Here is a 16805-nt window from a genome sequence, read left to right as displayed (position 1 = left end):
GTTGGTCCTCTTGTTAATTAGAACAACTAACAAAAACTACAGCAAATAGCTGAAAGGTGTCCTATCCAGCCAGCCGAGATGATTACACGCGTCACTGGGTGCATCACTTTAAACTTTTGTAGCCATTATTTATTCCAGCTTAAGTACCCTATCAAATGGGGCAATGATACATCTGCACTATATGTTACTTGGAACCACAGATTGTTACACTTCATTATTTTATATAATGACTAATTTAGTTGTTGCATGTGTTATAATTGTAATATTAACTTATTATATAAATTATATTATATCCATTTAAGTGTAATATTAACTTAGACTCAATTTAAGTGTAATATCCATTTATTTCAGCAATTCATTGTAGACCTCATTATGTATGGTATAAGCCTAATACCAGACACAAAGTGAGGTGTAATATTTTGCGCAGAAGCACCTGATGCCTTTTCTGACCTCATGGGCCCTAAACATGACCTGCTGTTTCGTGTCTTTTTGTTACGCTGCTTGTAGCTCTGAGCATCAGTGATAGAGACGCGTGATGTTCATATTGATGAAGAGCTGAAGTCAGGGCTGCGTGGACTGTTCTGTTCTCCAGGACCCGAGTCACAGATACCCCACGCTTTGCAGATACCCCCACGCTTTGCAGATACCCCCACGCTTTCAGATACCCCCACGCTCTGCAGATACCCCCACGCTCTGCAGATACCCCCACGCTCTGCAGATACCCCACGCTCTGTGGGTTCTTGAGGAACCTGCAGCCCAGGTCAGTGGCCTCGGAACAGCTGTTCGTCCCACACCCTGAATAGGTTGTGAATTATTTTCGTCAGGCCTCTGTTTATAACGCCGGACCGCAGTTGGAAAAGTTAAAACAGAAGTTCTTTTCCCAGTATGTCTGGGTAATTGACCTCCTGTGCAAGGCTAATGAGGAGAAGGAGGGCGATCTTCTCGTGCCTGGAGGCCACGCTGAGAAACAGTCTGCCTGTCTGTCCTATTTGTTTTCACTTATGCATTTGCAGACAGGAGAGAGGACAGAGGAGCAGTGGGTTCTCCACAGAGACTCTCACTCTCTCCACCTCCTCCGTCCTCTGGTTGGTGGAGGCCTGAGCACCACCCGCCACTCCAGTCACGTGGCAGGTCTCATCTGGAGGTGGTGTTAGGTCCGCGTGAGACGGAAGGTGGAGTGTGAGGTCGCCTTTTGTTTGAACAAAACTATTTGCCTTTGCTGGGTGGTGTGAATCTGTATTCGGAGGCTGGTCAGATTGCCCACTGCGCACAGAGATTGTAGTGATATATTAAAGGGCTCATTAGCATACGGTAAGTCTGGGACATATGAGAATGCCTGAGGCTAATATTATAACGACAATTAACTAGGATATATTGGGCAGCCTTAATCACAATTATACCTGTCTTCCCGTGGCTAGTTATATCCTGCCCTCCGTCTTTCTGGCTAAGGGCATCTTGTGTGTGTGGTTGGTATGAATCTTAAAAGCTAAAAATGTAGCCATTTTGAGTCTGGTGTGTGGCCATTGCCTTTTTCATTGTTGGTGCGTGTCAAGGATATAGAGGAACCCAGTATAGGGAAGAACAGAAGCATTTGTTGTATGTCCTGTGGGCAGTCCAAACCGCCAGCCAGGTGCTTCTATAGCAGGAGAAGATGAGAGAGGTTCAGTGTTCATATTCTCTGACACCGCTGTCCTCTCGGCATTTGTCTGTGTGAATCCCCCTCTTCTGTCTGACCTTTACACTTTACACTTTGCCCTTTATCCTCAGAGTGTCGTATCTTTCACTTTACGAACGTTCCACAATCACCTTCTACTTCTCACTCTTTTAATTGGTCTGGGGGAAAGTTTTCACTAGACACTGGGAACTGTGAAAGTCACAATTAAAAGGACGTTATGACATGACGTTACTTGTGAAAAAAATCCATTTCAATCGAGCTCATTAATTTGACCGAAAGAAAAAAAAAAAGTAATGTTTTTTTGTCACCAAAAGACTTCCTGATGAGCTAGGAATGCAGTCAGCTAATTAGCTCCTGGCTTTGTTGAGCGTTAGTACAATTATACCTAACGAGCGAATTCAGCCAATGGCACTTTCCGCTGGGTCACCCATGTGACCCCCCCAGAGCATCCTGGCAGACCTGGACATGTAGAGGTGTGCTTTACCTCCTCGGCTCGCACAAGCATGCTAACCTCCTGCAGATCTGGCTGCATATGCTAACCCATTCAACCACGCGTGACCTGTTCTACTTACTACACAGAGGTTGTGAATTTAAGGCCATGTAAGAAGAGAAAGGGCAGAAGTTGTTCATGCATAAGCAGATTATTTTGGGTCAAAGGAGACTGCTCTAGTATCCTGACCAGGTTTAACGTGTGGTAAACACCCAGGGGTTTTAACACGAACCATCTACAGTTCAAATCCTCCAGACGATTAAATCTCCGGAATGATATAATAAAGCCCAGATCTGCTCTTTCGCCAAGGTAATGAAATGCATTTCACGTTCAGTAATTTAATCAGGAAGTTGAGGTGTGGAGATGTAAATTCATTCGTTTAGTTGGAAACAGAATGAACAGTGCTACGGGAACACACAGTCATGACACATGATTCAAAGTACACGCAGCAAATTAGGGATGGTAATAAACAAAACTTTGTTGCATGCATCCTGTCTCTGCACCTCAGCTCTGGTTTGCTACAGGTGTGTGTGTGTCTACTAAAATGCACAGACAATTATAACTTCTGGTTTTTGCAAACACACATTATAGCATCCTGCATGTGGCAATGAGGAGATGCTATTGGAATAAATAATTACTTCATTATGTCTATGTATTCCGTTGATTTATGATTGGTATCGGTCTCCACAGAATAAAATATTCAAGCATATTATATTTTACAGTATATTATGCCATGCTGAAGGATGTCTACATTTATAGATTTGTAGAGTTTCTAGAATTGTTTAGAATTTCCTGTAGCCTGGGTGTAGAACTGCAATATTCGATTGGCCCTTGAGAATTTACAGTAATGGTACAAGCACAGTTGATTAACCTGTCATGTTAATTACAGCAGTCTCTCGTGCATGGCCCACAAGGCTTTGGGCCATGGCTCTTTGTTGGATTACTTGACCTCCCAGTGTGATACAATTATGAACAATGTATTAATTTTATTAGGCATGATGTCATCACTGCCATGCTTAGGTAGCAGTGAACAGTTTTCTCCAGGACACATTGGTCCATTTGCTATGCTTGGCCTTTGTGCTGAGAGTTAGTACTGATTCAGACATTATTTACTGTTGGAGCTGTATTTGTGGAGCTAAACCCTAAATTATTTTCTCTGGCCTGAATTAAAATGGCCGACATCCAGCGGGGTCTCCTCATAACTTTGTTCGGTGTGGAAATTTCAGGAGCAGAAGGCAAATACGAACCAGGAAAAGTAAACACAGGAGATGGGGAAACTTGAGAAGTCCCATGATATTGTGTGTGTGTGTGTGTGTGTGTGTGTGTGTGTGTGTGTGTGTGTGTGTGTGGGGTGGGGTGCATGAATATGTGCGTTAAGATAATAACATTGAGCCCCAAACCCAACAGCATCCCCAGAGTCAAGCTGGTAGAGAGAGAGGGAGAGAGAGAGACAGACGCTCGAGAATGTCAGTGGAGGAAATTAACAGCCGTTTCATTGCAACAGACAGGATGAGTCCGATTTAACTTGCATGATACGCTTTTCATTCATTATTATGGATATAAGTGAACTGGGACTGGGGCCAAACCACTGGTTCTCACAGCCATTTTATAACTTAATATGCACCATGAAACCTGACAAGAGATTTCTTGCATGCCACTGACGTCCAGACGTTAGCAGGCACAGCCTTGGCCACTGTGGTCATTGGAGTTCTAGCTGGGCTCTGGTCAAACAGGTTGTTGTGCAAACCCGTCCGTGTGTCAACGCTGGACCATCTGCTCCTGCCTGGCTGCTTGCATTTGACTGGCAGCACAGATGCATGTCAAATGAAGTTTATCCTGTCTTAAGAATTTCATTTTTTTATACTATGATCATTGATAATGCTTTAATGTCTGCTTTCCCAACCAGATTATAAAGTTTTTACCCGGTTCCAATGCATTACTTAATTTTGTGAATGCTACCCATCAGTCTGCACTGATGAATTCAGCATGTTTGCAGTCACCCTTGTAAGTAGGTTGTCAGTAGGTTTTCTGCACCGTGAACAGATAAGCCGCCAGCCTTCTTCACCATGTCCAACTGCTGTCAGATCTCATCCATTAAAACTCTCAAGCTATCTTGAGGAGCTTTGGCTTTGCTTCCTAGCCACCATTGACCCCCCCGGTCACACGCCTGCTTCTGCCCTGTGCCCCCAGGGGCCCCAACAGGAAGTCACCTGGAGGAAGACACGAGCCACTGGCAGCTGCACGCGCACTACTACCCCCCCCCTCCTCCGCTCGGCCACCGTCCGCAAGTTCATGGTGGGCTACGAGATGTTGTGTAAGGAGCAGCGTGACCTCACCCCCGAACAGGTCAGTGTCACCGCGGAGACTCCCACACCATGGCCCTTCCGCACCGGGACTCGGACCTGCTGACTCCCACACCATGGCCCTTCCGCACCGGGACTCGGACCTGCTGGCTTTGGCGTTCTGCAGCGGGGTAGTCTGGGCCTGCAACACTCGGATAATCATGTAAATCGGCCAGGGCAAATTTGTGTTTTTCTTATTGCATCCTGTTCAGTTTTTGCAACATTCATGTTTTGTATTGTTTTCTGTGTTTTGCTGTGCTGAAAACCTGCCCTGCTGTTGGAGAATAATGGACCATTACCATCAATCTGGGCCTTATGGACCGAACACCAACATTCACACCCATTACACCACTGTAATTGTAACATACTTTTAGAATAGAAATTGCATACAAGAGTCAATCAAATATAAGGAACCGGAAGGAAGAATGTTGGTGTTTTTTCCCTTAACACTTCTTAGGTGCCCCACTCCTAAAAAAATAAAATGTCCACAGCACAGAAAGATACCCTGCCAATAACCCATTTAGTCTTCCTGAAAGTACCTCGTCTTTCTGATGGCCAGACGTGGCCCGGCAGCTGTCCGAGCGGCCATGCTGGGCAACCGTGTCTCCTCCAGCAAGAGAGCGACAGAGAGCTACTGTCTGCTTCCTCAAGGGGGCGCTGTTTAAAGTCCATCTGCTTGCATTGATTGATGGCTTCATCAAATTACCTGGTGCCACCAGCCGCTGTCAGTCTGCTGCATGTCAGTCTGTTACGCCGGCGCTCTGATCGACTTACTGAGCCTTGAGCAGTGGCCTGAAACCTTCTCACTAATTACCCAGCTGACCCCAACACTGCCACTGAACAGCCCTACCACATTCACACTAGTTAATGACCCCAACCCACAGTAATTAACCCACCCACCCAGACACCTCCACTCTAGCTACCGCAACCATCTGACCACATCACATGAATAGCTCAACTCTCCTCAGCACCTTTTCTGTTATCACCTAAACCGCCACAACACCTCCACACCAGTAACCTGAACCAGTCTGAAACCTCCACACGTATTACTTCACCCACAACACCTCCACACCAGTAACCTGGACAAGACCTGAAACCTCCACACGTATTACTTCACCCACAACAACACCTCCACACCAGTAACCTGGACAAGACCTGAAAACTCCAGTAACACACAACTCCACCCCTCTGCACTAAACCACTCACCAGAAGTCACCAAGTACAGTTTTTTTTTATAGTTTTTGCTTGTATAATACCTTACAGCTCCTCCCCTGTCCTGGATCTTGACATATTGTCACACCCAGACCGGGTCATGTGGGCCAGAACATTGTGGTCAGTAATAAAATGAACTTTCTTATCTGCTGAACCCCATGTGTTCAGAGAACATTAGGATTTGGCACTGGGCGGAAAGACAATTTAGACTGAAAAAGGGTGTGTGTGTCTGTGTGTGTGTTTGCGTTTGTCTGTGTGTTTTATGTGGCTTGCGTGTGTGTGTGTGTAAGTACTTATCAATGGGTGTTATAGTTCAGCATTATGGGAGTCTCAGCAGAGGAGCTAAATGTAATAGACTGGGTGCTTTTATATCTTTAAGTGCAGATATTTTCTGATTGAATGGTTTAGAGTTTGGACATTGAGGCCCACCTCTGGGCTATTTAACGTGCTGTAACGTTGATTATGGTCTGGTGAATGCATCAGACCAAGTGGAGCACTGCCACTGCCGTGACCCCTGACCTCTGCGGGCCTCGGTCCGCCCACGAGTTGTGCCAAAGCCATTGTGGCATGGAAATGAAGTGGCGTGACGCACCCAAGACAGTGGATCCGGAGTACGGTGTGTGTGTGTGTGTGTGTGTGTGTGTGTGTGTGTGAGTGAGTATGGTGGGTTTGTGTTTGTGAATGGGTGAGGTGTGTGTGTGTGTGTGTGTGTGTGTGTGTGTGTGTGTGTAGGAGCCCATGACCGTGTGTGTGTGTGTAGGAGCCCACGTTGCCACATTGGCTGCTTCAGGAGATCTCCGTGTCCAACATGGGGCCTCAGGCTTGGGCAGTGAAGCTTTAGAGAGGGGGCATGTTTCCCACGCGTTCCCACGGACGTGTGCTCAGCCCTGGGTTCCTCTCGGGCGTCTCTGAGTCGAGGCCCAACTGGCAGGATTGATGTGCTGACTGTGTGTCCGCAGGCTGCCGAGCGATTACGGGGTCTCTCTGAGGAGCACTACCGGAGCAGAGGAGAGGAGAGAGGAACCGAGAGAGGAACCGCTCCGCCCACTGACGGACTGTGATCACACGGCCGGAACAAGGAGGACACGCTCACAAAGACCTGCTGATGGGAAATCACAAAAAAATGAGAACAGTCAGGTTAAAAATGGGAGAAACCCAAACTAATAAAGAATGTGCTGGGAGCTTCCCCAGATTCAGGTCATTGATCTGTCTGTGGACTTGCAGACAGCACAGGGGCCTAGTTGATTTCAAAGAGGAATATGAAACCAGATAACTGCTTAACTCAGACATGCTGATAGGGAACTTGAGTTGCAATTATTAAGCTGTTTATATGGCTCCTGTTCTTCAGAGGGAGTAATATTAAAAACGTAAAATGACTCGGGACTCGAGAGTCTTTGGGAAAACAAATAGGCCGTAATGTTTAACGTCAGATGCTATTTTTACATACATCCAGATGCAGATTATCTCACTTCTAGGGTTCAAAGGATAAATTAGAATTTACCTTTAGCTTTTTTCTTTCAAATATGTTTTTCTACAGAAAAAACATTTTATCTTAAAACCTTTAACTGATACTGTTAACTAAATCATGTCTTACATTATAATCTTTTCATTAATGCCTCATTTGTGTCATCTAAAATAACCCTCTCAAATATTTATTAATTGCTAATCTGTTAGCAGTTGCTCATCAATGAGTAATGACAAAGGAAATAAGGTTTACAAAAAAGGTGTTATGAAGTGTTTATGGTTTTAGAGTGGGGACATGTTCAGAGGACTGTCCCTTTGGTTTATAGTTTAAGAGAGGGGACATGTTCAGAGGACTGTCCCTTTGGTTTATAGTTTAAGAGAGGGGACATGTTCAGAGGACTGTCCCTTTGGTTTATGGTTTAAGAGAGAGGACATGTTCAGAGGACTGTCCCTTTGGTTTATGGTTTAAGAGAGAGGACATGTTCAGAGGACTGTCCCTTTGGTTTATGGTTTAAGAGAGAGGACATGTTCAGAGGACTGTCCCTTTGGTTCATGGTTTAAGAGAGGGGACATGTTCAGAGGACTGTCCCTTTGGTTTATGGTTTTAGAGAGGGGACATGTTCAGAGGACTGTCCCTTTGGTTTATGGTTTTAGAGAGGGGACATGTTCAGAGGACTGTCCCTTTGGTTCATGGTTTTAGAGAGGGGACATGTTCAGAGGACTGTCCCTTTGGTTCATGGTTTAAGAGAGGGGACATGTTCAGAGGACTGTCCCTTTGGTTTATGGTTTTAGAGAGGATACATGTTCAGAGGACTGTCCCTTTGGTTTATGGTTTTAGAGAGGGGACATGTTCAGAAGACTGTCCCTTTGGTTTATGTTTTTAGAGAGGGGACATGTTCAGAGGACTGTCTCTTTGGTTCATGGTTTAAGAGAGGGGACATGTTCAGAGGACTGTCCCTTTGGTTCATGGTTTTAGAGAGGGGACATGTTCAGAGGACTGTCCCTTTGGTTCATGGTTTTAGAGAGGGGACATGTTCAGAGGACTGTCCCTTTGGTTTATGGTTTTAGAGAGGGGACATGTTCAGAGGACTGTCCCTTTGGTTTATGGTTTTAGAGAGGGGACATGTTCAGAGGACTGTCCCTTTGGTTTATGGTTTTAGAGAGGGGACATGTTCAGAGGACTGTCCCTTTGGTTCATGGTTTTAGAGAGGGGACATGTTCAGAGGACTGTCCCTTTGGTTCATGGTTTTAGAGAGGGGACATGTTCAGAGGACTGTCCCTTTGCTTTATGGTTTTAGAGAGGGGACATGTTCAGAGGACTGTCCCTTTGGTTTATGGTTTTAGAGAGGGGACATGTTCAGAGGACTGTCCCTTTGGTTTATGGTTTTAGAGAGGGGACATGTTCAGAGGACTGTCCCTTTGGTTTATGGTTTTAGAGAGGGGACATGTTCAGAGGACTGTCCCTTTGGTTCATGGTTTTAGAGAGGGGACATGTTCAGAGGACTGTCCCTTTGGTTCATGGTTTTAGAGAGGGGACATGTTCAGAGGACTGTCCCTTTGCTTTATGGTTTTAGAGAGGGGACATGTTCAGAGGACTGTCCCTTTGCTTTATGGTTTTAGAGAGGGGACATGTTCAGAGGACTGTCCCTTTGCTTTATGGTTTTAGAGAGGGGACATGTTCAGAGGACTGTCCCTTTGGTTTATGGTTTTAGAGAGGGGACATGTTCAGAGGACTGTCCCTTTGGTTTATGGTTTTAGAGAGGGGACATGTTCAGAGGACTGTCCCTTTGGTTTATGGTTTTAGAGAGGGGACATGTTCAGAGGACTGTCCCTTTGGTTTGAACCCAATCTGCCTCTCTGTAGCCACTCTCTGCAACTACACTTAAACAATCGCCCCTGCATCGTTGACATGCAGAAACGAGACATTTTCCCAGACAAACCAATTAACAGTGGCAAAGCAGAAGGCCTCTGTCCGCACCAGGTGCTCAGCGCCTCTAGGGGGCGCCGGCGAGCGGCTCGGGCCGGCGTGGCCCCTGTCCATCTGCTGCGGCGTCTGCTGCCGTTTGAGAGGCTGTGGGCGGGCTCACGGGGGGAGGGGCTGGTTTACAGTTAGCGTGTTGCAGAGGTGAAGGGAGTTATAGCTCGTAAAAACCCACAGTACTACCGCTCGGAAAAAAACGTTTGGGGGGATGTCTGAGTAAGAGTGTGGGCAGGAGTAGTTTATTTTTTACATATTTGTAAGCTATTTCCTTATGTGCAGTAATGAGATAATAGTTTCTATTATCGCACACTGTGTATTTGAAAAGTTTAAACATGAGTGATCTTATTAGTGGACGATGTAATAGCTTCTTTTTCAGAAAAGGGACCCAAGAAACAAACCCTCGGGACTCTCAATCTGGTGTCCATGCAGCGCATATTTCTGTGGTTTCCCATAGTCCACTGTCTCCTGCACGGCCGTGAGACCCCACAGACGCACCGCGGATGTGTGGAGAACAAAAGACACGGCAACTTCCTCGATTGGCCTGGGCACGTGTCTGTCTGCAGACCCTACTGCTGGAGCCTCCCCTCCCCTCCTCTCCCCTCCCCTCCCCTCCCCTCCCCTCCCCTCCTCTCCCCTCCCCTCCCCTCCTCTCCCCTCCCCTCCTCTCACCTCCCCTCCTCTCACCTCCCCTCCTCTCACCTCCCCTCCCCTCCCTGCTGCTCTCCTCCCCTCCTCTTACCTCTCCTCCCCTCCTCCCCTCCCCTCCTCTCCTCCCCTCCCCTCCCTCCTCTCCCCTCCCCTCTCCTCCCCTCCTCTCCCTCACCTCCCCTCCCCTCCCTGCTCCTCTCCTCCCCTCCCCTCCTCCCCTCCTCTCCCCTCCCCTCCTCTCCTCCCCTCCCCTCCTCTCCCCTCCCCTCCCCTCCCCTCCCCTCCCCTCCTCTCCCCTCCCCTCCTCTCCTCCCCTCCTCTCACCTCCCCTCCCCTCCCTGCTGCTCTCCTCCCCTCCTCTTACCTCTCCTCCCCTCCTCTCCTCCCCTCCCCTCCCTCCTCTCCCCTCCCCTCTCCTCCCCTCCTCTCCCTCACCTCCCCTCCCCTCCCTGCTCCTCTCCTCCCCTCCCCTCCTCCCCTCTCCTCCCCTCCTCTCATCCCCTCCTCTCCTCCCCTCCCCTCGTCATCTCCCTGCGTTCCTCCTCATCCTTCACGCCCAGCTCCACCAGACCCTGTGCTTTTCTCATTAAAGGCAGCACATTATGGATGTCTCCGTGCTCTGAGGTGTGGTATTGATACTGATCGATCGTTCTGATTTCCATAACCGCTGCTCCCCCCCCCCCCCCCCACTCACAACCCACTCCAGGCACACCATCCATCTCCCGCACAATTTATAGGTCACGAATGCCATTACCATCCAGGGCCTTCTGTAATCCATAAAGAGATATGTGTTTATTAAAAAGTTTGCCTCTCGATCGATTGATTTTTTTTGTTTATTTAAATCTCTCCCTGTGCAGCACTGCTGTGTGTTCCCTTGGCACTGAGGAACGTTGATAATGGCAGATCAATTTGGTTTTTAGGAGACTTACTTAAACAATCCATATCTGCAAAGCAGGCTCGAGCGTAATAGCTGTGTTTGAAAGGCAGTGAATTACTTCTGCTATTGAGTTCGAATTAGTGCACTGACATGTCTGTCCAGCACCGCTTAATCCCAGATTCACGAGGAGTCATTCACGAGGAGTCAAACGCTGATGTCTGAACTGTGTTGGGGAATGTGCATGCAAAGATTCTGCATGTGTGTGTCCACGTGTGTTTCTGCTTGAGAGTGTGTCAGCTTGACTGTAAGTTTTAGGCTTAAAGCGAAGCTGTTTTTTCTTTGCCCTGTTTTTCTGCTGTATTGGAACCATCTCCCTGGGTCCCCAAGATCATATTTATTCTCAGCTGTTTATGTTCACAGCATTACATGTGAATGCACTTTGAAGCACTTCAGTGGAGCTGTTATTGGCCATCACCAAGTTCAAAATGTTGTGTCAATATTTTGCATGAAAAATCATCATCCTGTGGACATGGCAAATCAAATTTACATTTATGTAGTCCTCAGATCTTTTTTATTAGACTTTGAGGTTCATGGAGTTTGAGTTGAAGTTGACTCATTACACCCCACTGGACTGAAACTGTATCTGGTTTGGGATTCTCTCTTCCCTTCCCAGGGGATTAGTGGTGAACTTCTAGTGCCCTCACAGTCCCGCACAGCCCCCCAGGCGTGAGTAGGGTAGGGTAAGTCTGTCTGACCACAGTCACCTGTTCCGAGCACATCTGTCCAACGGCTAAGGGAATTCTGGCAAGCAATTGCAACAGTCATTCCAGAAGATGCCAAAACAGAGAGCTTGTATGTGCATGTGTGTGTGAGTGCATGCAGGTGCATGTGCGTGCGCGCGTGTGTGTGTGTGTGTGTGTGTGTGTGTGTGTGTATACGAGATCCTGTTGGACACATTGCAATAGAAATATTTTCCAGTGAGCAGGGTGATGCTGCACACAGGCCAGGCTTGGTGTTGGGCTCCCACATGCTCCTCACGGCTGATTGGACATGAGGCGGTGAGCTCACACGGTCTGTTGCTCTCACATGACGAAGGGCTCTGAAACCCACCGGTGCGGGACTTGTGGGGAGGACGGTTCTGGGCCCAAGACTGTGCTCACGGCATAAATCCAAATCTTGAAATACTGCCATTACTAGTACGGTAAATGAAACTCCCAGCGTTCCCCGTGTCCAGCTGTATTGACGTAAATGCTATAGATGTTAACAAAGGCCTGTTTGCCGTGCCAGAATGTTCTCTGTTGGATTGTATGAGAAGGAAAATCTGCTGAGGACCAGGAAGCCCTGGAAGTGTTTCTGTATTTGCTGTGCCCTATCGTCCTTGAAAATGCACAGCGCTAACTGTACCTTGGCAAGCAGATGCTTTCACCCCTGCTAGCCTAGCTGTTGTGTGTGTGTGTGTGTGTGTGTAGCCTCCACCTGCATGCACAGGCCGTAAATGAGCCGAGAAATTGAACGCTCCCCCACAGAACACAGCCCCCTCCCTCTCTAGTTCCTGTACCTCTTCCTCTTCTCTCCTCATCCTCCGCCTCCCTCTCTCCTGTTTGGAGTGTTGTGCCAGAACCAAAGCATTCCAAACACATACACACACACACACACACACGCACACAAACAAACAAAAAAACAATTGAGAGCCACCACGGAGGAGTGTGATCACGTTGAAACAGAAACTCTTTCATGTGCCTCACTTTGAAATGTAACCCTGGGGGACACACCTGCCTCTGTATTCCTGTCTATAATCAGCACAGTGTCGGTGTGTTAGTTTTAAAGACATCTGTCAAGGTGTCTAGTACATCTGCCGGTAAGGCCTAACCAGAACGTGGAATGGCTGGATTGTTTGATCCGCGCTGGGGCCCTTAACAAGACCCTCGTCTGCCTTCACTGGAGCGATGCTCCACAGATTCAACCTCCTCCCTTCTTTTATGTTTCCGCCCATGCCAATCCCTCCATCTGTCCCCACTTCATTCCCTCATTCTGTTTGTTTACAGAGGAAGTGACATCACCTATTTAATCGGACCTTTTCGCCGTAAAACTCAACATCACACAGGGCTGGCTGTTGGCCTTCTGCCCTGAGGTTTCATGAGCTGAGAACACAGCCATGGTTCATTTCGCCACGCTGACGGCAGACCTGGCCAGGACACACGTCTCTCCCGTGACCCCGCCCAGCCCGTCTCTGTGCTCGGGTCTACCCCGTGGCCCCGCCCAGCCCGTCTCTGTGCTCACGTCTACCCCGTGACCTCGCCCAGCCCGTCTCTGTGCTCGCGTCTATCCCGTGACCCCGCCCAGCCAGTCTCTGTGCTCGCGTCTATCCTGTGACCCTGCCCAGCCCGTCTCTGTGCTCGGGTCTACCCCGTGGCCCCGCCCAGCCTGTCTCTGTGCTCGGGTCTACCCCATGGCCCCGCCCAGCCCGTCTCTGTGCTCGCGTCTACCCCGTGACCCCGCCCAGCCCGTCTCTGTGCTCGCGTCTATCCCATCACCCCGCCCAGCCCGTCTCTGTGCTCGCGTCTATCCCATCACCCCACCCAGCCCGTCTCTGTGCTCGCGTCTATCCCATCACCCCACCCAGCCTGTCTCTGTGCTCGCGTCTATCCAGTGACCCTGCACCGCCCGTCTCTGTGCTTGTGTTCCTGAGAGCCACTGAAGTCTCGTCTGTCATTTATGTACCACATTTACTTACCTCAGATCACTACAAGATCACTTACCTGAGATTACTACAAGATCACTTACCTGAGCAACCAATGACATTTTCTCAGTAATCAGCAGCATATACCCGTGAGCAGGCCATCTCTCTTTTGTGTATATTTAGCAACTGCAATTAAGTAGCTGACTGAACCGGCTCCATTGGCCTAACTGCCCCATGATTGATTTGATTGGACGAAGCCTCTTGTCTATTGGCCTAAAAGGCCCGGCATCAATTTGATATGGATGAGGCGTCTGTCTATTGTAAATACACTGATTAAGCAGCACAGCTTAAGGTCCTCCGCACAGTGACTTCTTAACATAACTGAAGGGATTATTGCAGATGGGTGCACTTTCCTCTGATCGTTAGCTTAACTGCCTTCTGACAACAAGGCCTCCATGGCCCCCCGTTAATTAAATGCTGCGTTTTCACCAGCCTGGGCTGGGGGAGCTGAAGGAACAGCACGCTGGCATCTGGGCGGTTGCTGGGCATCGGTTGGGGGCAAGGTGTGGTGATGAGGGTGACCTTTGACCCCATCCTTCCACCCTGAGTTTAGTGGGGATGCTGGCAGGCCAATCGATCAGCATCACCTTGAATTCTTTTGCATAGAGATTAGCAAGTGCTGTTTGGACCTCAGTAAGGTAGCTCGTGGGGCGTTGTGGGGGCAAGTGAAGAAGTGTGTGTGTGTGTGTGTGTGTGTGTGTGTGTGTGTGTGTGTGTGTGTGTGTGTGTGTGTGTGTGTCTTTCTGTCTGGCTGTGTCTGTCAGGCTGTGTGTGCGCATATGTGCATGCGGTGGGATTGTAAATAGATTTGACAGTGAGCTCATAATAGTCATGTAGGCTGCTAAGCACAATGGGGAATGTTATAGCCTTGATGCTTTATGCTTGAAAATACGCCTGAATCTATATATAATATTCTGATGGACAGGTGTGTACAGGAGTTGTAAAAAAAAGCTGCACAAAGTTTGAAAATATAAAATTTAAGATTTACTCATAAATGTCTCATATGAATGACAGTTTTCTCAGAAGCTTTGGAATTGTGTGTTGCAGAGGGATACTGATTTTGAGAATTGCATTTTCGAGTTTGCGTGGGCTTTCTACAGCGAGTTAGTCAAGCGTTGTTTTGTCACAAGCATCCAGATGCATCTAGACGTGTGATCAGAGATTTTCTTGATATCACGGAGTATATGAGGCTTTTCAACATGGGGCAGCCTCCTGTAGCTCCAGCCTTTGCCTGCGGTGAATAAATTGCACAGCGCAGAGATTCATGGCTCCCTCCCCTTACACTGTAGTTTCTATGTTGTGTCTTCTGGCCTCCTGGCTCTGCTCCCCAGATCCAGTGTGCTGTAGGCTCTAAAAGGTGAGTAATCCCCTTGGAGCCTGTTTCCTCACACACACCGCACCGTCTCACGCTGTTTCCTCACACACACACCGCACCGTCTCACGCTGTTTCCTCACACACACCGCACCGTCTCACGCTGTTTCCTCACACTTACACCGCACCGTCTCACGCTGTTTCCTCACACTTACACCGCACCGTCTCACGCTGTTTCCTCACACACACACCGCACCGTCTCACGCTGTTTCCTCACACACACACCGCACCTTCTCACGCCGTTTCCTCACACTTACATCGCATCGTCTAACATTGTTTCCTCACACACCGCACCGTGTCACGCTGCTTCACACGTTTGCTAACCAGCCCTGCGAACCACGGTGCGTTTCCTTCGTCAAACGATCCTACCAACGACCTGCTCGCCCCGGCTGCACTGAAGGACTTGCCCGCCCCGGCTGGACCGACTATTCCCGCTCAGACACCAGGTCCACGTTTGAGCCGCAACACGACTCCCGTGATGTGCTGGAGGGATTTCAGCTCTCTTCATAATTCGCTGAGACTTACCAGCCCTTAGCTGATGCAAGTATTACCGTGGGTGTCATTGCTTGGTACCAGCTTGGTACCTGAGCTGTTTACCTGCTTTGGTGAATTCAAATGGACTGAAGTGATCTGTTTACACTTTCCTACTCTGTCACTGATTGCTACTGCTTGGTTTTTCAGCTCTTGCACATTCTGCTAACACTAAACCCCTCAAAGAGCTTCACCCTGGACCTCGGGTCTCAGCAGTCTGTCCTCCCAGGCACTCTGCATTTGCAGGGAGACATTCTGTCCCCCACATTCATGTGGAAGTGTGATTGGCTGGGGAATGTGTCCTGAACAGCGCGTTTAAAGAATCTAATATGGTTTAGCTCCTAGTCAGGCCTTTCCATGACTCCCTTGCACTTAACCAAGGTTTTTACTGCCCGCGTGTGGGTGGGTTGATTTAAATTTGAGCTATTGAAGTCTGCTATAAAAGTGCAACAGGAAATTAAGCTCTTATTTCTGGGAGCTTGTATGGCTCACCCACTTGTAAGTGACACACACACACATCCATCAGTGACGTCCGTCACGCACAGAGTGAGGGTGAAGTCATGAGGCAGAGCTTTGAGTTAGGAGGGGGTGTGGGGACTGGGGGAAGGGGTGTCTGGGGATTAAGTAAAGCCATATGAAAATAAATGTTTGTCAAAATGGCTACCTCTCAAGCACCCCGCTGGGAGGGCGTGTGAATGTGTGTTTGTGTGTGTGTGTGTGTGAGAGAGTGGGTCCTGTGTGGTTGGTCTAGGTGGGAGGCCGTGGTTAGCACTCAGGGCTAGGGTGGTTTGGTGAGATCCGCCCAGACCAGCAGCACCCTCTGTGGCCTTCGAGAGATGACTACCATATCGAGGGAAGACCCGGAGGTCCAGGCTAAATCTGGGAGTGTTAATGTCGTCTGGGTTTGATCCCCCTACATCACCGCTGGCCCCATGGACCACAGGGGCTGATGAAGCAGACCAGAGAGGCCACGTCGGCATAATGCTGCCATATGGTAATAGCAGCCAAACGCATGTGCGTGTGCCTGTGCACCTCACGTGCAGCGGTGGGGAGAGAAGGAACCAAAACTCCAGCTGGTAACGCGCTGACATTTTGCAGCAGAGTAAATTGCAAATGAAATATAAGGCAGGCTTGCAATTCATCTTAATTCTGTGGGCCGATATTGTTTTGGCCACATACGCAGTTTAAAATAAACATTTTACGATGACGGTTTCTAATGCAACATGAGTTACATTAACTAATGGGTTCTGAATGAGGTCAAGCCGCTGACACCCGAGTTAGAGGAGCGTCATAGAAACAGAGTGGGATGTCATAAATCAGCACGTCGTATTGATGCTGTCATGAGAGAAAATCATGGTTAGTCTAAAAAATATGCACACACACACACAAAATCCCTTAAAACTTGGGTGTACGTGTTGAGAGACACACACAGGCCTGCGTCCTGCGCAGTGCGGAGGTGTGTAGAGGAGGGAG

At 48.5% G+C, this 16805-nt stretch overlaps 1 protein-coding gene across 1 annotated transcript in view; it reads left to right on the top strand.

Moving 5' to 3' along the window:
• galt (galactose-1-phosphate uridylyltransferase) overlaps positions 1–7320 on the top strand; it is a 54311-nt gene extending 46991 nt beyond the window's left edge. Inside the window, 3 exon segments of the mRNA XM_077019601.1 lie at positions 4356–4420; positions 4422–4511; positions 6679–7320. Of these exon segments, the coding sequence (XP_076875716.1) occupies positions 4356–4420; positions 4422–4511; positions 6679–6780 (257 nt within the window). The 3' untranslated portion in view covers positions 6781–7320.
• Positions 7321–16805: the final 9485 nt, after the last annotated feature.

This window comes from Brachyhypopomus gauderio, chromosome 10, assembly GCF_052324685.1.
Source record: "Brachyhypopomus gauderio isolate BG-103 chromosome 10, BGAUD_0.2, whole genome shotgun sequence".
Lineage (NCBI taxonomy): Eukaryota > Metazoa > Chordata > Actinopteri > Gymnotiformes > Hypopomidae > Brachyhypopomus > Brachyhypopomus gauderio.
Note: the sequence above shows the minus strand (reverse complement) of the source record. Positions and strands in the feature narration are given on the sequence as shown.